This window comes from Anolis sagrei, chromosome 2, assembly GCF_037176765.1.
Source record: "Anolis sagrei isolate rAnoSag1 chromosome 2, rAnoSag1.mat, whole genome shotgun sequence".
Classification (NCBI taxonomy): Eukaryota; Metazoa; Chordata; class Lepidosauria; order Squamata; family Dactyloidae; genus Anolis; species Anolis sagrei.
Window position 1 is genome coordinate 130,494,230 of NC_090022.1, and position 21,402 is coordinate 130,515,631.

The 21,402-nt window shown below is 38.0% G+C and overlaps 1 protein-coding gene across 4 annotated transcripts in view; it reads left to right on the top strand.

Moving 5' to 3' along the window:
* RPTOR (regulatory associated protein of MTOR complex 1) overlaps positions 1 to 21,402 on the top strand; it is a 422,313-nt gene that overhangs the window by 42,737 nt on the left and 358,174 nt on the right. For all 4 annotated transcript variants that reach the window (XM_060764302.2, XM_060764303.2, XM_060764304.2 and 1 more), the window contains exons 2-3: positions 2,578 to 2,680; positions 18,879 to 18,961. In XM_060764302.2, coding sequence (XP_060620285.1) covers positions 2,578 to 2,680; positions 18,879 to 18,961 — 186 coding nt within the window. The remainder of the gene's footprint in view (positions 1 to 2,577; positions 2,681 to 18,878; positions 18,962 to 21,402) is intronic.

Sequence of the window (21,402 nt, forward strand, 5' to 3'; positions counted from 1 at the left end):
CCCCCCCCCCCCAGTAATTAACTATAGTGCTGGTGGGGTTTGGGAAGGATGGACTATGAACAATTGGTGTTACAGTACATATATCCACATCCAGAAACCACTGCAAACCCCATCAGCCATGGATCTGAACCAAATTTGGGACGCAGACCCCTCATGACCCACTTTGCTACGTGGTGAGGTTTGGAGGAGTGTGTACTGTGGATAGTAAGTATTTGCAGTGCCTTCACCCACATCCAGAGATTGCTACTAAACACCGTCAACCATGAATCTGAATGAAACTTGGGACACAGATTCCACCCCCCCCCCCCCCAATGACTACTATAAATACTCAACAGGGTTTAGGGAGAAATGACAGAGGATAATGGGACTTATATCCCACGCATATCCTTATGCATTTTCTAATGGGTCCATTCATAATATCCAAAACCAAAAATTGTTTTTTTCCCCTAATGTTTATCCTTACCAAATTACCTAACTCAGACATTGCTGGGTACCTAAGCTGGTGTATAATAAAAGTGAATGTATGTATTATGTGTGTGTGTGGGTAACGATGTATGTTTGTGGCTGATTTACAATTGACTCATATCTCCAGAGACCACTGTGACCCCAACCGATGATGGACCTGGACCAAATTTGGCACATAGACCCCCAATCCTGGAGGCTTTGGGGGGGGGGGGTGCTGATCCCCTCCCCTCCCCCATGTATTCACTCTGCATCCAGAGAGCACCCTGAACCCCTCCGATGAGGGATCTGGACCACACTTGGCACACAGAACTACAATGACCAACAAATAATACTAGAGGCATTTGAGGGGACTGACCCATCATACTGGGAGTTGTAGTTCATCCTCATCATTATACATCTTCTTAATGCAACCATTCATAAAATCCCAAAACAATGACATTTTACAATAAGTAGTGTAACAAATTTCTACATACCTAACTCAGGCATCACCATTTAGTACCTAAGTTAGCATGTGTATATGTATGTATACACACACACACAATTTTGGATAGCATAAGAAAGCATAACACCCCTGTGACCTTTTTTTTTTTTTTTTGACTGTCTATGCTCCTGTTCAGAAGATTTCAGCTCACTTTCTGTCCCTGTGATAATTGGATTCTGATTTTGGCTTTTTGTGGAAACAAGGATTGGTATAAAGGTTCAGTGGAAACATCTTTCCCTGATGATTAACTCTTTCAGGACTGAGTCACCCTTCCTATGAGTAGGCTTCCTCTTATTTCCTATTGTCTGTCCCCCATTCTTAACTATGAGTCGGGTGTAAATTTGATGTCTTTGACTCAGGGATACCACTAGGTGAGACTGTCTGGGATTTTAACATCTACAGCCACAGACATCCTTTCTGCTTTATCCCCCTAAATATAAAGAATTTTAGGCATTTGTTCATTTTCAGACAGTTCTAAACCAGTATCTTCTGGCAGTACTGAACTGATAGAAAGTGAACAAATGGATGTTTAATCCAGACAAGATGCTCCTGGCAAGTTGAAAAACAGGCCAGGGAACAGGGATTCAACTTGTGCTAAATGGGTTTGCATTTCTTCTGAAGACCCTTTGGGTGTATTGCTCGATTCATCCCTGAGCCTCAATGTTCTGTTTCTGCAAAAGTGCATTTGCTCATTTAAATTCCTGCAGGTGTCTGATTTGACCACCGTGATGCATGCCTTTTGTAATGCTGCCTTTAGAAAGTGCTTTCATTTGGTCTAAAGTACTAGTCGTATTGTTAACTTGGACTGGTTGCAGGCAGCATATAACTCCCTTGTTACAGCTGCACTGGCAACAATTCTGTTTCCAGGCACAATTCAAAGTTTTGTTTATGATCTTTTAACTAGATGGTATTGTAATTTGCAGTGGCATACATTTTGTACTGTAGAAAATAGATTTCGGTGCAAGTGGCAAAGTGGGCTTTAATTAGGAGCAGTTTTTTTTAAATGATGAAATGATGAAAAGCATATCTGCATTATTATTGGAACCATCAGCCCCCCCCCCCCACTTTATGCCTGACCAAGAACTTAAATACATAAATGTTAAGCGGATTTGGAGGCATTATCAGCTATATCAAACACTACTTTGCACCATGGCTGTGCAGTAGAGCAGCATCTGGAGATATCATTTCATCACCTGGAATTGATACATTTCATTATTACATGGACAATATCAATTCTAGTTCAGTTCACAATGCCATCACACGTCAAGGACAGCACTGGTGTATGTTTAACTATTTGTGTATCTGTGTTTTAACTTTTGTAAAGTGCTTAAAGTCTCAGTCATGAACACAAGTTAGGATTTTTTAAATTACGGAAATCAAGCAATTGATGGTTTTTACTTAAGACAGGAATTGTCAGCCATTTTTCTTAATTTTGGGAACCTCTGCAGGATATGTGACCTGCTTATAACTTGGAATAGCTCATCAGTGTGATTGCCTTCATTTTCAGTCTAGAATAAAATTGCAATTTAATAACTGAATTTTTGGAGATAAAGATACAAATCTTCAACTTAATTGTAAAATACAGTTGTTTTAATAGAAATTCCTGACCATAAGTTTTTTTTCTTTCCTAGATGAAGACCGTTAGTGTTGCCTTAGTATTGTGCCTAAATGTTGGTGTGGACCCTCCTGATGTGGTGAAGACAACACCATGTGCTCGTCTTGAATGTTGGATAGGTGAGCCCCTTTGAATATTACTTATTTGGACATTTCAGATGTATGGCTTTGAGCTTTGGATACAGGTAACAATATTTTAAGCAGAAATTTTGTATTAAAATGCAGATTACAGCAGTTTGAAGTACTTAAATGTCACACGTCCCACTCTTTGACATAGACTTCATTTTAAGCTGCTGAAATATAGTTCTTGTTGAAAAAGAGCTGATAGAGATTAGACCTCAGGTTCAGGTGAATTATAAAGGCAAGAAAATTCCATGATTGTAAAAAGAGCGGCAAGAACATTTATCTTTTATCTTTCTTATTGATGTATCTTCATCAAGGTCATGTTTGAAAAGAGTTATCTCCCACTCATGTTGACCTCAGTGCATTTTGGATGTGTCCCTTTGAACCTTTTTACCTCAGCACATCCCAATTCATAATCCCTATCAGTCTCTATCCTCTCCCATCACCAGAATGATGATTGTTGTCATCCATTAATATGGAGAGGGCATGAGCTTGGATAGCTTGTTTTATTTTGTTTCTCCTTAAAATTGTATATTCTTCCTTGTGCATCGAGTTAATCCATTGTGCATTTCTTTGGTTTTAGCTAATATAGAAAGAGGAAGGTATTTGGCATGATTAGATTTTTATGAAATTAGCTGTTATAAATTACAACTTACGAAAAAGAGAGCTCATAATACAGATGTTGACCTTGGGAGGGTTTTTTTTTTTTTGCTACCACATGTCAACAGAAATTCCACATAATTTTTGTTTGCAACTCTTGTCAGTGAAACAGTGTAATGACTTGTTGTGCAACAAATGATCTTGCCAGAAGCCTTTAACTTTTACATATAATTTTAGTGTAAACATTGAGCTGGCTCATATTACTAATTTAGGCCCCAGTAAATGCTGTATTAATACAGTCTCTCTAAATAGACAACACATACACACAGAGAGAGACTGACATACAACAACAAAATTGACATACAACACAGGTATATACAATAGGAGGAAGTCACAGATTTTAAAAAAATACTTAAAAGTTATTAATCTCAAGGATGAAATGTGCGAAAATATGCTGACATGACTCCACACTCACATGGAATTCATGATGTGCTAGGGGAACAAGTTGTCTTTGCTTCAAGAGTCAGATTATGAAAGTCAAGATCCAAAAGTCTGCTCTTGACTGACTTGCAGGCTTCCACATTTGTGAGCATTAAGAGTGCTTCCAAAGACAGACCAAGTATAACTATTGGAGTCTGCTTGAAAATGTATATGTAGTCAGAAATTTATAGCTTTCAGCCATGCCAAAATTTCAAGAGTGGTTTCACCTGTCTCAATGCATTGAACGGTGTAAGGCACACATCTCGGGAGCCCCATTAATTTCTGGAGAAACTTGGAATGTGGTGTATTAAATTATTTATTGATTGCAGAAATCCAAATAGGGGAGCCATACAATAGCAGAGAACCAATCCTAGCCTCAAAAGCCTCAAGGGCAGCAGGGATATATTGGTTACCCTTATTGTAGAAGAAACAATAAATTGCTGTAATGTTGGTATTTGCAGAAGCTATTACTGCTTGTTCCTGTGAGAGCCAAGATAAGTTATATCAACAGCAAATACAAAGGTATTGAAAGTATTTGGCCTGTTCAGTTTTGTGGGCCCTGATGTGCCAAGACATGGGCTTCTACTTTTTGGCAAAAATGAGAATTTTGGATTCAACATAGCTAATTTCCAGTCTATTTATTTTGCAGTAATTGGCAAAGCAATGAATTAAGTGTTTTCGGACGATACTAGATAAGGACAATAATACAGCATCATCTGCATATAAGAGTAAAGGAACATGTGTAGAATGGAGCTTTGGACTATGACCATTCACTAATACTAAAGCCTGGGATAAATCATACAGTAATATGTTGAACAAAGTAGAAGCCAGTATACAGCCCAGCTTGACTCCACATGTATCACTAATTTTAGAAGTTAGCTAGCCTTTCTCAGAGCATCTGATTTGGCAAACAATATTGGTGTACAGTTGTCTAATTAGAAACAAAAGTCTGGGATCGATATTCAAAGACCTAAGCTTGTCCCAGTACAGATTTCTTGTTATGAAGTCAAAGGCTCTTTTTAGACCAATGAAAGCAACAAATAGCTTGGAAGCTTTATGTTTGGAGTATTTGTTTGCCAAGTGCAAAAGTGCTAAGCAGTGATCCAAGGTTGATTTATACTTAGGAATCGAGCTTGTTCAGGGCCGATGATTTTATTATGGTCCAACCAGGTTTGCAACTTAATTAATAGGAATTATGCATAAAGCTTTCCAATTACCAATAGAAGGATAATTGGCTGGTAATTGGAAGGATTGGTAGAGTCACCCTTTTTGTAGGTTGACACTATAATGGCAAATCGGCAACTATTTGGTAGGATGCCTGTGTTGTTAATTATGGTGAACACTGCCACCAAGGATTTGATTTCAAAATCTCTGGGATCATTGATGCAGCTGCTTTTCCATTGTTTAGACCAACTATCAGGTCTGTAATTTCCTGTACTGAAACAGAAGAACAGTCGGTCAATTCAGAAAAATCTATCACTGAGCTCTGGGTTTACTAACTCATCTCCCTATAAGAAGTTGGAAAAATAACTATACCAGTTTGATGGAGAGATTGACCAACTACCAAAACCTCTTAGAGTTATTTGTTACAGATTCATTTAGAAATTGATTCCACTTATATTCTGCTAATGATTGCTGCTTAAGTTAGACACAGTGTTGGAGGTAGCGCTTAAAATTCCGAAGATTAGCAAGAGTCACATCAGACCTAGATCTTTGGAATTTCTTGTACAGGAGTCTTATTTGTTGGTTAATTTTAATACAGTTTTAATACAATTGATAAGCATGTGGGGATATAAACATTTACTATGATGTAAGAGGTCTTCCCCAAGTGGAGTTGTACAATCAATATGTCTAGAAACAAAGGTAGTGTGTTGTAGTACAGTGTGCTGATCAAGCTGCTACTAGTAGTAGAAGGGGAAAGAGGGCTGCTCAGATGCTGGATCAAGAGCAACAAAGGAAGCAAATTAGGGAGATATTCATGACACCTACAGATACTGAGTCATTCGAAGGTTTTACAGACTCTGAGATGGAGGAGGAGGGAGATGGGAGTAGAGGCTGGAAACGGGTTACTCGGGAGCAAGAGTCAGATGAAGAAAGGGAAAGGAAGCGGATTCGTGAAATACCTTTTTTAAAAAATATATATTTTTATTAGTTTTTCCAATGCATATAAAATTTAGAATTCTTGGGGTACAGGGAAAGTGTGGGAACAGTCGGTTATAGGACAGTAGGAAATGGGGCATCCAAAGGGAAGGGGGGTAGAATAGACAGGAGGGAGGAGGGAGAGAGGCAGAGAGGCAGAGGGGGAAGAGGGCAAGGAGGATGGGGGGGGGAGGGGAAGGGGGAGGTAAAAACAATGAGGAGGTTGTGATGACTTCCAGGTTGACTCCGGTTGTCTTAACTCTTCTTTTGTCTTTATTTCTCTTCTTATTGCCAGTTCATTTCTAGGTTTTCGCTCTTAATATAATCCGTGAATTTTTCCCAGTTGGTTTTTTGTCTCTTTAAGTTGTTATCCGCAATTCTTTGAGTGAGTAGATCCATGTTCATAATGTCCCAGATCTTCACTAGCCAGTTCTCCATCATTGGTAAATCCTTTGTTTTCCATAGCTGAGCAAATTTAAGCCTGGCTGCTGTTGTAAGGTATATAAATAACTTATTTGTGTTATGATCCATTTCGAAATCAGTTAAACCGAAAAGGAAATATTCCGGCTTGACGTCAAAATTAATTTGTAAGATATGTTCCATTTTCTTGTGAATTTCCCTCCAAAAGGCTTTGGTTTTTTTACATTTCCACCATACGTTGATAAATGTGCCGACTTCTTTTTCGCATTTCCAGCATTTGTTACTTGTTCTACCTTTGTTAATTCTTGCTAATTTCTCTGGTGTTAAGTGCCACCTATAAAACATCTTTAACCAGTTCTCTCTAAATTCCGTGGAGTATGTTAACCTTGATTTTCTTATCCATAACTCTTCCCATTCTGCTATGTTAATTGATCTGCCTATATCTCTTGCCCAGTCGATCATTACTTCTTTCACCTGTTCTTCTTCTGTTTCCTATCTCAGCAGTTGTGAGTAGATTTTCTTTATTAATTTAGATTCTGTCTTTAGTATTTTGTCCCAAAAAACTTCTTTTATTTCAAAGCCTACTTTCCTATTAATCAAATAGTTTTCTTTTATCTGCCAGTACTGGTACCATGACAGGGATTGGTCGATGTTTTTTAGTTCCTCTTGTGTTTTGATATTTACAATTTGTTTTTCTATTTTAAGTATTTGATTATATGTCAGCCATTTTACTCTTGGTATTTCTCGCATGTGCATCGCCTTGTTTGGTGAGAACCTCAAGGGGGTTTTGATATAGAGTCTTTCCTTGTACTTGTTCCAGGTTTGTATGAGGGCTGCTCTTATAAAGTGGTTCTTAATTTTTTTCCTTTTTTTGATTTCCCTCTCCGTACATAACTATGCCACCCCTGTGACAGGTCGTGGCCTTCCAAAGCGAGTATTTTCCTTTTGTTTCCTATGAGACACCAGTCTCTTATCCAAATAAGGGCTGACGCATCGTAATATAGCTGAAAATTGGGTAAGGTAAATCCTCCTCTGCTTTTGTCGTCTATCAAGTTTTTGAATTTTATTCTATGTTTTTTTCCCAGCCATACGAATTTTCTTATGTCCCTATGCCATTTTTCAAAAATTGCTTTTGTTCTTATTATGGGCAGGTTTTGGAATATGTAAGGTACCTCGGGGAGAATGTTCATTTTGATTACTGATATTCTCCCCATTATGGAGAGATTCAGTGATTCCCACCTTTTTAATTTTCCCTTTATTTCTGCCCACTTCTTGTCATAGTTATTTTTTTGTAGTTGTGAATTCCTGTTGGTGATTATTATTCCCAGATATTTGACCTTACTTGCTATTTTGATGCCTGTTTTTCTTTGGAGTTCCTCTTGTCTTTGTTTAGATATATTTTTGGCTAGAATTTGTGTTTTATCCTTATTTATTTTTAGACCCGCCACCGCTCCGAATTTTTCTATCTCAGACAGCCGTGAAATACTTAATGCTCCAACTGAGGAAGAAGACTTTATGGGGTTCACGGGGAGTGATGGGACTGAGAGGGATAATGGAGAGGAGGATGAGCTAGACTGGACCCATGTACAAGAGATCAGGGACTTAACCCACCTCAAGTGAGGAGTTTGAAGGGTTCTCGGGAGACTGGCAACCTAGAAATACTTGGGGTGATCTAAGTCTTGATAGACGCTGGAAGAGATGGAGGGACGGGCGGTGGCGAGCAGCTGTGGAAGCAAAAGCACCTGAGAGTGATAATGACAAGGTGGAGTCCAGCTCCACCTCTGATGAGGAGTTATAGGATAAAAGAAAGGTATCAAACTATTGGAACTTTGCAGTAGGCAAAGTGTTGTATTGGGCTTGGGACTTTGTTGCTGCCTTTACTGTCGCCTTGGGTCCTGGGACTGCAGATCGTTGTGCTTCCGTGCTTCTACCGACTGGAATCCTGTAAGTGCTGACTTCTACTCCTTGCTGACTTTGGATTGTTTTTTGGACGACAACATCGCGTTTTGGACTTAACTTCTGCTTTTGGACGTGCCTCGACCTTGGACTGTTTCCTGACTACGTTTTTGCTTGCTCCCACCTTGTCAATTTCTGTTTTGTGAACTCTGAATATTTGAAGCAGTTTGCTTAAAGTTTTTGTTATACCAGATTATATCTCAGTATAATCCGGATTATTCTCCAAGTTGCGTTTTTTGCTTAGCAGTTGCTACAGACTTTATTTTATTTATTGCTAGACTCACTGAATTCAAGTATTTCTAAGCTATTTTTGTTTGTTGTTAAACCTTGTTTGCACCCTTTTACTTGTGTTTGGCTCCTTTAAGGCTTCTGGTTCACGACATGGTGTCTCTCTCTTTCTCTCTCTATAGACAAAATGGTACCAGAGATAGTTTGTTTTGGGACATTCAGTAGTATGAGCTCTGGTTAGTACTTGGACTGTCAAGGAATAGTAGGTCCTGAGGACTACATTTCACTGGAGGAAACTGGCAAACCCACTCTGCATGCTACTTGCTTAAGAAAGCCCTAAGAAATTTGCAGGGTCATCATACTTTGACACGTGACTTGAAGGTGCATGTATGCGCACACAAATATTGCACTGAGGTATTCTGTACTAAGGTAGCCACTTTGAAATTAATCCCATAGAAGAACAGAACTTTTCCATTTAAAAGGTTTCATACCGGTGCCTAATTATAGTTCTAGTGATAACAGTACTGAAAGCTTTACAAGCTGTAATATCATTTATCATTTAGATTTGGGGAGAGGAGGCAGGGACACAGCAATGTCCAAGTCCTAATGTTACATTCATTTTTTCAGTGTTAATGCAGTCCTAGCCTTTCATCGGGTGTTTCTCAGTGTTTGTTGGCTTCATGCATAAAATTGTTAGAGAGCTCCTCTGTGGGTTTGTGACTTTAATGAGAAAAAGTATTGTAACAACAGATAACAAATGCTGCATTGCTCTAAGCTTATAGAATATTGTAGCAAATGGAGGCAGTGTATCTTATATGAATAAAAGGACAGAAGTAATCCTATTGTCTGAATATTTTTTTCTTAATAACGTACAAGTTTTGCTTGATTTTCCTATCCAATAAAGCTGCTGCAACATCAGGCTTAATGAGTTGCTAAGAAGACAGAAGGTTTTAAAAGGGGACCTTGGCACTTACTGCAGAGTTGTTAACAGAAGCTTGCCATTTTAAGCGTTGTTGCTCATTTGTGTGAAGTACTTATGGATTTCTCCAAATCCCATAAACAAATGTTTTATTTGCGTTTGGGGTATTTCAACATTTATTTTACATTTGTGTTGATAGTGTATAGCATTTGAATAATAGTTGCGATGTGTCCTTCCTTTCCCCTTGATTGAAAACACTGGCATTCCCAGCAAACAGAGAAAAGCAGTCAGCTTTGATCTTCCTTTTGTACTGGGGTCTTACCCGACTCCCACTTACTTGTTCAGTGTGCTGTGTAAATTGCAGAAGACCAGCTGGGTGATGTTTGTTTCCCTGCAGGGTTTTGCCTATTGTTCAGAAGGGCTAGAAAATGTTGTGACCCAGCCTGCTGCTTGCTGGTGAAAGCAGGAGAGAGCTTAGAAAGATGTTTATTATAGCTTCTTTCCACCCCAATTGGATAATGGAAATGTTAAAAAATGCAGTGCTCTGTATCTCTTTTCTTGTATCTGCAGCACAGCAAACTAATGAGTGAGGAAATGCAGGACTTTCTCACTCTATGCAGCTTTGTATCTTAGGATCCTTGGCATATTAAATAGGCAGGAGGCAGAAGGAAGATAAAGTGTCCAGAGTATTTTCTGTATGGCTACAGGGGGATTTTTCCTTACCTTGTAGTATCGTAGAATCATAGAATCATAAAGGCGGAAGTGACCCCAAGACCTGTCCAGTCTAACCCCTGCCATGCAGGAAAATGCAAGCAAAGCAATCCTGACAGATTGCTATCCATGCTCTGCTTGAAAACATCCAAGGAAGAAGGCTCTACCACACTCTGAGGTTTCTATTCCAGTGTAAAGCAGCTCTTGAGATATTCATGTATGTGAACACTAAACACAGGATCCAGGAGTCCAAAGATCAGTTCTAACTCTTTGGGTGGGAGAGGAAAAGAGAAGCGGTTGAATGTTGCAGACCTACCTTTCTGCTACTGGGTCATCTTCTGAACAGATAGAGGAGGTCTGTTGTCTATAGTTTCTTCTTTGGGGTATTTTTGCTGTTCTGTGAGATTGGGAATGCATCTGCCAGACGTATACATCCCAACATGTGAAAAAACCTGCCTTTTAAACCTGGCATAATATAACTTCCACTAATTGAACCTAATGGAAAAAAAATCAATAAAATTCCTAACCAACATTAGGGGAAACTCTTAGCTAGCATCAGTATCAGAAGGCACAGAGTATGGCAATTCCCCCACCCATGACACTTCTCTCCGCTCAACCCCAATTGGATTGCTGTGCAAATAATGCTTCTGCTTTGTACTCTTTTTTGCTTCCACTTAAATCTACCCCCCTCCACCTTGAGATTAAAACTGGAATGGGCCATTATGCCTTGAAGGAAAGTGAAGGATAGTTGTACATATCTTCAGTAATTTTCCCTGAATGAGCTACAAAACATTATTGCATTCATCTTATAGGAAGTGATGGCTGTTAGGTGTGCTGTTCTCACTCTAGTGTTCACATAATATTGCTTCTTTCCCTTTTAGAGAAATGACACCTGTCCTTTATTTTGGTTTTGCTTTATGGTCAGGCATTAAATGTCACAACAGGAGAGTAGAAAATGTCATTAAGAAAGATGTATGCCCTCTAGCATTTTAAGAAAAAAAAATCTGTTCAACGGTAGTATAAATGGGTTGCATAGTGAGCAGAAACAATGTAATTCAGCAGAAGTCTTTATGTATATACTGCATAATGGGGGTTGTGTATCAAAGCAAGGCAAGGGATGTAAAGGATTTGTTAAAGTTCTAGAAATGGGCTCTTGTAAAGCTCACAAGAGTTGACCTTTCCCCCTTGAAATGTTCAGTGCTTTCTATTATTTTTATCTTGTATTCTGCCCTGGGAGAGTTTTCTCTTTAAAGAAGGAGGAAGGGGCAAAATGACATCCTCCAGGTTTGCTGGGTTGGCAGTCCCATCTGTGCTTACCAGGAAAGCTTGTTCTGAAGTATCATAGTAGTTGCGGTTCCACAGCAACAGGAGAACTGATTTGCTCTCCCCTGTCTTAAAACAGGCTGAAAATAAGACTAAATAAAATAAAGTGACTGAATTCTGTCAGTAAGAGTTTATATTAGTACCTGCTATGCAAAAAAAAAAAAAAAGTTCCCTTCAGTTATTTCTTAGCCATGTACAGGGCATCACAGGCACAGTGAAAGGCTTAGAAACTGCTGCAAGCATCGCCTCTAGCCGTGATTTGTAACTGAGAACTTGAAGGAGACATCAGGGTATCTAGAGTGATGTACTGGTTGTTTTAGTACACTAAAAAGGATCTCACTTAGCTAAAATGTCTATTTTCATTTTGTCTAGTACTGTACTCACCATTCTGTTGTGCTAGGTAGGATATTTTAATTGAGTAATTCCATGTCAAATCAAGTGCAAATGTTGCACAATATATTGTCAAAGGCTTTCATGGCTGGAATCACTGGGTTGTTGTAGGTTTTTCGGGCTATATGGCCGTGTTCTAGAGGCATTATCTCCTGATATTTCGCCTGTATCTATGGCAAGCATCTTCAGAAGTAGTGAGGCGAGGTTGCACAATAGTTTTTAAAAAGAAAAGACAACTATGGAGTCATTATTCATTTTGAAATGTATCTTTAACCAAAGAAGAATGAAACTACAACTCTCTGAAAATCAGTTTCAAATCAGAGATCAACTCAGGTGGTATTGCTATCTGCCCCCAGCCCCCCCTTTCAAATGTAATTCTGTAATATGATGTGTGTCTAGTGGAGTCTTTATTGGAGGCACTTCACAGTGCGAAAGCAGGGTAATATCAGAGATTGGAAAGTTAGTGTAAAGGGGTTAATGTGGTTAGTTAATCACTAAAAAGCTAACAACTCTCACTCAGTAAAATTTATTTTAGAAATGGGGAAAGGTGAGCTATGACTTTTATATTTAATTGCCATTTCATCTTAAGTTAAAAGCCTATGCAGTGATTTTTACCAAAATGAAGCTGAAATATGCCATCATTGATTTTTTTTGAGACATAAACACACACACCAGTCCCTCTTTTGCACTTTAACAGAAAGAAGCAGTAGCATACATTTTTGGAAACCTCATTTCTTATCTACCCACCCAAAACCCTTTTCTTAGTTTTGCTTTCACCCTTCCCGATAATCTCATCTCTTTTCTTTCATTCAAAATTTTATGTCCTGTTAGAAATGAAGAGCTTCTATCGGTATAACACAGGAGCAACAGATAAGATCATTCCTTCCAAACGGTCCTTATGACTTATTTATTTTAAATATTTTAACCTTGGAATTAATTAAACCATCATGAACAAAAATTAAGATTGCAGTACTGCTTTTATTAAAGAACTAACTTGACAATGTAACTTAATCCTTAATTCTGAAATTAAGTTAGAGCTGAAAGTCCATCTTAAGTCAATTACTAAAGTTAAAAATTAATTGAATTACCTCTTTTATTAGCAAATTTCTAACTTAATTTATTGTAATCCATTTCTACAAATAGATCATGCTATAATTATTGTGTGTGTGTACTTTGTGTATTGTCGATGTGTGTGTTATAAGATTTTAACCAATGCCTATCTGAAATAGCTTCTAAAAGTGATGCTGAACATGATGTTGAATACATAATTATAAAATAATTCACTAAATACTAGGCATAGCAGGATCTTTTAAATAGGACTGGGCACACTGGGAAGCACTGTAACCACTTTTTCTTTTCCCAAACCCTGTTAGACATGACTTCCAACCTGAAATAAAATATATCATTTTTGCCCGAATGGCAAGTTCAGCGAGCCCTTTGCATTTGCTATAGTTTGGTTTTAGGACCTCCTGTGGATACAAAAATCCATGGATGCACAAGTCTTATTATATACAATGGTGTAGTAAAATAGTGGCAAATGTTACGTTTGTTTTTTTGAATGTCTGGATAGAAAAAAAGATTTTCAGGCCATGGATGGTTGAATTCATGCATACAGAATGTCTACAAAAGGGTACAGATGGCTGAATGCTATTTTTTTAGGTTTCTTGCAAAAAATGATTTTTTAAGAAGAAAAACTGTTTTTTGCAGAGGTGGATCTTAAACAAATATAAGTGATTTAAATTTAAATAACAAATATCCTATTATAGGAACTTTTGTAGACATGAGTTGCCCTTTGCCAACTTGCGGTGAAAACCCCAGCCGTTTGTAGAAGCATGGAAACCTGTGGGCTGTGCTTTTCCCATTCCAGCTTTTTAAATAACAAGAAGCTCTTACTGGTTCCACTGGGATTTTTCCCTAATAAAGTTCATAGCTCTGAATGTGATTTGTATTTAGACCATGACAGGGCAGCTTCTTTATAGGCAACAGTGACTGCATTCTCTGTAGCTTTAATTAATTGTTCCTCTGTGCATGAGGTAGGGCATTATGGACAAGCTTACAGATGCGGAGTTGTTTGTTCTGTTCCACAGCTGGTGGAGGATTTTTCTAGGTAGTGCCATTTTGCCCATTTTGGCAGGTTGTCTTTTGATTTGCCAACTCCACTTCTGAATCTGTTCAGGGTCTTCCAAGTTGCCCATTCAGGGAAACTAAGGATTAAATCTTTCCTTTCTACATGTGCACAAATGAAATTCAGGCCTTCTTATTGCTTCTGTTATATGTAAGTCCACTGTAATGTGTGTTCTAAAACTAATAGAAATTTGGGTGCTGATAACATAACTAGTTTGACTATGACTCTCCCAAGGTGCAGCTACACTGTATGGTTAATGCTTTTTGGCTCCACTTTCACTGTTGATGCTTAGTGGGATCCTCGGAGTGATCATTTGGTTAGGCTTCAGCACTCTTTGGAAGAGGAAGCTAAATTTCTTGTAAAACCTCAGCTGTTAAGATTCTGTAGTATTCAACCATGGCAGTTAAAGTGTTGTCAAGCTGCATTAAACCTACAGGAAAGATGCATGCTGAGTATTTCTAAGGAACAAGGAATACCTTTGTTCAACCACACATCCCAGTATTTTCAATAAAGTATATCCAGGTCCTTTTTACCATGGTAGCTATAATTCTGTGATTTATTAGACCAAATCCATAATTGAATTAATAACAATTATATGTCACATTTTATATTCCTTAGATGGAAAATTTGAAAAGCCTTCTAGATGAGATAGTAAAGTCCCTAAGATTTTGCTAGTACAGGTGGAAAATACTAAATGCTTGGGAGCAGAAGTTTTTTTTATTTGGATTTTTGGGGGGAATTGTGGAATACCTGTATTTGCATATATGTATATAATGAAATATATTGACAATGGGGTCCAAGTCTAGATGTGAAATTCATTTATATTTCATATACACCTTATTCACATAACCTGAATGTAATTTAATAAAATCTATATAAATAAAAATGTAATGTTCGTTTGTGGGATTAACAGAACTCAAAAACCACTGGATGAATTGACACCAAATTTGGCCACAAGACACCTAACTACCCAATGTATGTCCTTCACTCACAAAAACACAGAAAAAACTTTCCCATCCCTTCCCCTCCCCTTTCTAAGTGACGCTTAAAACCCCACAAATGTTATAACAGGATACCGAGCATGTGTGGAAATGCTCCCCCCTCCCTCCTTATAGAAAGACGTTCAATCACACACCTCAGAGAGGGAGGGGGGAGGGAAGGAGAGCACGTGCCAGCAGTCTCCCATGGAGGAAAAGCCCTCATCCCCGCAGGCCTGCCTCCCTGTCGCTATCCCTTACATGCTGCTCAGGTTACTCTGCCTCTCCCAAGGATGTTATCTATCCAGACACGGCTAATCTACAGCTGATAGGAGGGATTCGGGAGAAAGGAGGCTCTGCAGAAGCAAAAGCAATCAAGCTCAGAGCAGATCAATCAATAACCCAGACTCAGAATAGAGAAACCCCAATCCTGTTCATGTCAGGCAGGAAGACCCCATCCAAGCGCTCCCAACAGATGGCCATCAAATTCCAACCCCATCCTGCTAGGCAGGAAGACACTATTCATTCTACAAATATACCACCCCAAGCATATAGGATCAAATAGCAGTAGAGATAATACAGTGTTCTAACAACAACAACAACAACAACAACAACAACAAAAATATAATAACAATATATATATTTCTTACAGTATAGCACCCAAATCATATGGGTTTATACAGTAGTACAGATGATACAGTGCTACAAAAAATTGAACTGGCCCAACGAATCCATACAACTATGTAACAATTGGCAATATATATCTATAAATTTATATAAGCCTTTTAAAATATTTTTGATAACATGTTAATTATAAAATACTTATTTAATTTTAAAATTTTAAAATATTTCATATTTTCATTTCAAAATATTTAACTTTTGAATATTTAATTTAGATATTTTAAATTTAAAATATTTGTTTAATTTTAAAATATTTTAATATTTTCATTATAAAATATTTAATTGCTTAGTTTTAAAATATTCTTATCTTAAATGTTTAATGTTTAACATATTTTAATTATAATATTTTAATTTTAAAATATCTAATTCTTTAGTTCTAAAATATTTCATTTTAATATTTTGATTTTGAAAATTATTATTTAAATTAAATTATTTAATTTTAATATTTCTAATTTAAAATAAAAAATGTTTAATTTAAAGTATTTTATGTTAACATTTTTATTTTAAAATATTCCTTTAATTTTAATATTATAATGTATTCATATTTAATAGTTTAATTTTATAATAGTTTATTCTAATATTTTATTTTATTTTAATTTATTTGGTTTAATTATTAAATATTTAATTACTTAATACTTTGTTTTGGAGGGAGCCATCCAGTCCAACCTCATTTTACAGTAAAGGAAAACACCATCAAAGCCCTCTGGACAGTTGGTTAACCAGTTGGAAGGGTGTCCCAGAGGCCATCCAGTCCAACCCCCTTTGGCTGTAAAGCTGTCTGTCTGTCCATCCACCCATCAATCACTCCATCTACCACTCTATCTATCTATCTATCTATCTATCTATCTATGGTCTATGGTCTATCCATCTACTTTCTGTTCCATCTGTCAATGTCCCTTCAATCTGTTCCTTCTGTCTATTGCTTCAACTGGAATTCCTCTGTTTTCTGGGGGCCACAGCAACACGTGGCAGGGTACAGCTAGTAGTTTAAATAATTTTGTGCATAAAGTAAAATCTGTGTATATTGAACTATCAAAAAGCAAATATTTCACTGCTTTGACACTCATGTAAGCAATTTTAGATTTTGGAATATTTTGGATTTGAGAATTCTGGATAAGGGATGCTCATCCTGTGCCAAAATAAATACACTATTTGTGAGCATAGTTGGCAGGGTTTGAAAGAAGGGGCATTTGTGGAGAGATTATGTTGATGTAACCTGTAGAAGTTGGAGCTAACATATATGGTTGTATGAAAGGACCATTATTGGAAGTCTTTGCATAGTGTATGCCCCATTGTTTCTGTCACAGCTGTAGGATACTGAGAACATTTTATGGGTTTGTTTTTTTTGTAAAGTAAAAGTGGGTACAGTTCAAGATACTGAAATCTTCTGTGCTGATACCACATTCTGTGTTTGTACTGTAGTTGCCTTGATTATATCTGACCTGGGACCTCTTTTTTGATGAAATATTATCAGAACAGTGAAAGGGATTACTTTTTCCTTTTTTTCTTAGCCAATCAGCTTGATTTATCTTTGCCAAAGTAATAGCTGCTTACATATATTGCCCCTGCCCTCCTGTTCTCTTATACAAAGAATATTCACCTGCAGAATAAAAATGTGAAGTTTATGCTGATAATCTTCATTCGCACATAAACATTCTAATATTTTGAAATGATAGGACAGAAGATATTCAATTGAAATTTTACGTTAAATATTAGAAAGACATGTAGGTTGATCACAGGGAAGAAAACTCTGTTAAAGAATTTGAAATACAGTGAAACATCGATTTAAGAGCATCCCAACTTAAGAGCATTTTGAGTTAGGAACCATCGCTTGGCCCAGGTTTCACTTTGACATATAAGCAGCATTTTGAGTTAAGAGCTAGCCTCAGAGGGAGTGCTAGCATGAGAGTGCAGGACTTTAGGGCTTCAAAGCTTCTATGTTTTGTACCTCATGCTCTTGTCCGCTTTGGGATATTGCTGTCCGCTTTGCTCTTGTCCGCTTTGAGGAACTTTGGGTTAGTTGATTTTGTGTGGTTTTAATTCCTGATATTTTTGGTTTCATGAGAAGAGGGAGAGAGAGAGAGAGAGTGGGAGGGAGGCTGGAATGAGTACAATGTGAAGAAAATTATGCTTCTGCCTCTTCACTTTGTGCTTCCTTGCCAAAACTTTGTGCTTCTACTATTGTACCACAGGTTTGTGCTTCTACCATTTTAAAGTTGATATTTCTTATTTTACTGTTCCATGTGAATGTGCAGGTTTTTCCTTGCTGTTACACTGGCCAACACATATTTTGTTGCCATGAATGTGCTTCTGTGACACAACTTTGTGTTTCTACTATTTTAAAGTTGGTCTTTCTTTTTTATTGTTCCATGTGAATGTACATCTATACATAATTTATTTATAAAGTACATTTTTTTATTTAAAAACACGTAACAAAAAACTGGGAAGGGATGTGTCAGGGGTGGGAATGGATTAATAGCATTTCAATGCATCTCAGTGGAAAAATTGCTTCTTCGTTGGGCAAAGATGATAGAAATCAGAAAAAAATAAGAAGATTGCCTTAAGGTTACAGATTTACATTTTATCTCAGTTGTGCATCTTTTCACAGTTAAGATGGTTAAGAGGGACCTCAATGCAGATAGAGGCCAACATCCCTTTTTGGTTATGTAAGGACTAGTGTAAAAGGGCAGTGGATCAATTAATAAAAAATTAACTCCATTAACAAGGGTTTTTTTTTTTTTTTTTTTGCATTTTGTTTGTTCAGTTAAGGTATCATTGTTTTCTGGATTTTGTATTTTGTTGAGTTTTTCTGCATAGCCAATTCGGCTTCCCCTGAATGTTTCCTGGATTTGAAGATACAATGCTGGCCAATTATACTTCTTATCGGTGGCAGCTGTTCTCTCTCCTCTCCCAGTTCTCTTTCCATCTTTTCCAGGAGCCAGCCAAAATGGCTATTCCTTACCTTTAGTTTTGGTAACAGCTAAGTCTCCATTTACCAAACATTTATTTCATTTTTGCTTTTAAGGTTGTTTCTAGAACCCTTTGTGCTTGATACGTGGCATTATTTCTAATTGTCAGCCTGAAAAACTGCATTAGATTGGCAGAAATAAATGTCCTAACAGGTTGTAGAATTTGTATTCCAATCATGTGTGCATGCAAACATGTATATTCGCTTGACTGAAGCAGAAAGTACTACTTGATTAGGTGTTAGATAGGGAATCTAATGATTTTTTTGGTATTTTTTAGATCCTCTGTCAATGGGGCCGCAGAAAGCTTTGGAAACAATTGGTGCAAATTTACAGAAACAGTATGAAAATTGGCAACCAAGGGTAAGTATGTTTTACATATGAGCTCACAGCTTTCCTCTCCTAATGAGTGTGTTTACTTCCAGCATTTTTATAATAATAATAATAATAATAATAATAATAATAATAACTTTATTTATACCCTGCCACCATGTCCCCAAGGGGACTCGGGCTGGCTTACATGAGGCCAAGCCCCAACACAAATACATCAGTAAAAACAACTAAGCAAGCAATAAAACACAATACATTATCATAAATAACATATAAGCAGTAACACACAAGAGATTTAAAACACTGTGGGCCGGGCCGGATGTAGTAGAATAAAAATTTTAAAATACTGGTTGCGAACAGAAGTAGGGTATCTAAACAGGGGCGTTTTAGAGGGTAATGTAGGGAAATCAATCCAACGGGTAGATAAAGTGCTTCAGAGGACATATTGCAGAAAATTGGTCAGATCAGGGCATTGTTTCCTTTATTCAGGGAAGGCACACTGGAACAGCCACGTTTTCAAGCTCCTCCTAAAGACTGGTAATGTGGGGGCTTGTCTGATATCCTTGGGGAGTGAGTTCCAGAGACGGGGCGCTGCCATAGCTTCCCTATACCCCGATCCGGCTTATGATTGATCTGGAAGACCTCTGTCTTGTCAGGATTGATCCTCAGCTTATTCATCCTCATCCAGACAGTCACAGCGGCCAGGCACTCGTCCAGCACCCAATGGGCTTCCTTGGAATTATTTATTTATTTATTAAATTAGGTGGAAAGGAGTAGTAGAGTTGGGCGTCATCTGCGTAGAGATGGCATCCAACTCCAAAACTCTGAATGACCTCTACAGTGGTTTCATGTAGATGTTAAAAAGAATGGGGGACAGAATGGAACCTTGCGGGACCCCACAGGTCAAAGGCCAGGGGTCCAAGCAGGTGTCCCCCAGCTTCAACATCTGGGAACAACACTCCAGGAAGGAGCCACAACAAAGCCGTGCCCCCAAGACCCATCCCAGAGAGCCGTCCCAGAAGGATACCGTGGTTGATGGTATTGAAAGCCACTGAGATGTCCAAGAGAACCAACAGGGTCACACACACTCTGTCCAGCTCCCTGCGGAGGTCACCCACCAAGGCAACCAAAGCCGTCTTGGTATTGTGACCAGAGCTATCATTTTTTTTTCATGAAAATGATCTAGGTTCATCTTGAAGCATGAATATACATCACATAAATTCATAATCTGACAATATTAATCACTGCCTGTTTTTTCTTCTTATGCATCATCATCAATCTTTATTATGGTCCAAAGACCCAATTTACTCAGCAGAAAAAATACACATCAGATTAATAAACGAGTGTGATTTACCATGGGTAAAAACGCTGGAAATATATACAAGGCAAGTTTCAACCTGTGTCTATTGCAGGAAGTTGTCTCATCCTGGCTACCTCAGAGAGTAACTTAGCAACAGTCAAGGTCATCTGGGGGAAGTAGTTACCTAGTAAAAACTTTACATAGAGTTGGACTGATCTACTGGGAAGATTTCTCAGTAGTGGGTTAATAATAATAGTAGTGGGTTAATAACTGAGCCTGTTTGTAAATAAGATGTGATACATCAGTTCAACATCCTGGTTATTACAAGGATAAAGTCTTGCATTGTATGGGATTCCCTCAAATCTGCCTCGAAGCACTTCAGATGGGAACACATTGCACCTTGTCTTGGAGAATAGGCAGCGATATTTGGCCACAGTCAGGTTCTTAAGGTAACTTGCTTCATGAAAAGGCCCAGCATGATGTAGGCTCAGGGCACTTGGGGAACAAGAAACATATGAATGGGAAGGCAGCTGACAGAAGTTGTTGTTTGATGCATTTAAGTAGGAGCCCCGGTGGCACAGTGGGTTAAACCCTTGTGTCGGCAGGACTGAAGACCGACAGGTCGCAGGTTCAAATCCAGGGAGAGCATGGATGTGCTCCCTCTGTCACCTCCAGCTCCCTATGCGGGGACATGAGAGAAGTCTCCCAAAAAGGATGGTAAAACATCAAAAACATCCAGTGTCCCCTGGGCAACGTCCTTGCAGATGGCCAATTCTCTCACACCAGAAGGGACTTGAAGTTTCTCAAGTTGCTCCTGAGACACACAAAAAATGCATTTAAGTGCCATGTCATAAACCAGATGAGATAAGAGGGAGGAAGAGAAGCCAATATAAGAGGCTTTTTAAGAGTTAAGATTCAACCAGTTGCTAGTGGAATCATCCTGGGCTTATACATATACTTTTGTGTTTGTTTAAAAGCTATTAGGATTCAGTGTGGTTAACGTTTTTAGAGGAGCTATTTTTAACATTTACATTTCTATAGTGCCATTTTTGTGAAATGGTTCACTTATTAATGTTGTTTTGTAAAATAGTTGAAATAGCTGTTCATTTGGGTTGCTGTGAGTTTTCCGAGCTGTATGGCTATGTTCCAGAAGTATTCTCTCTTGACATTTCAC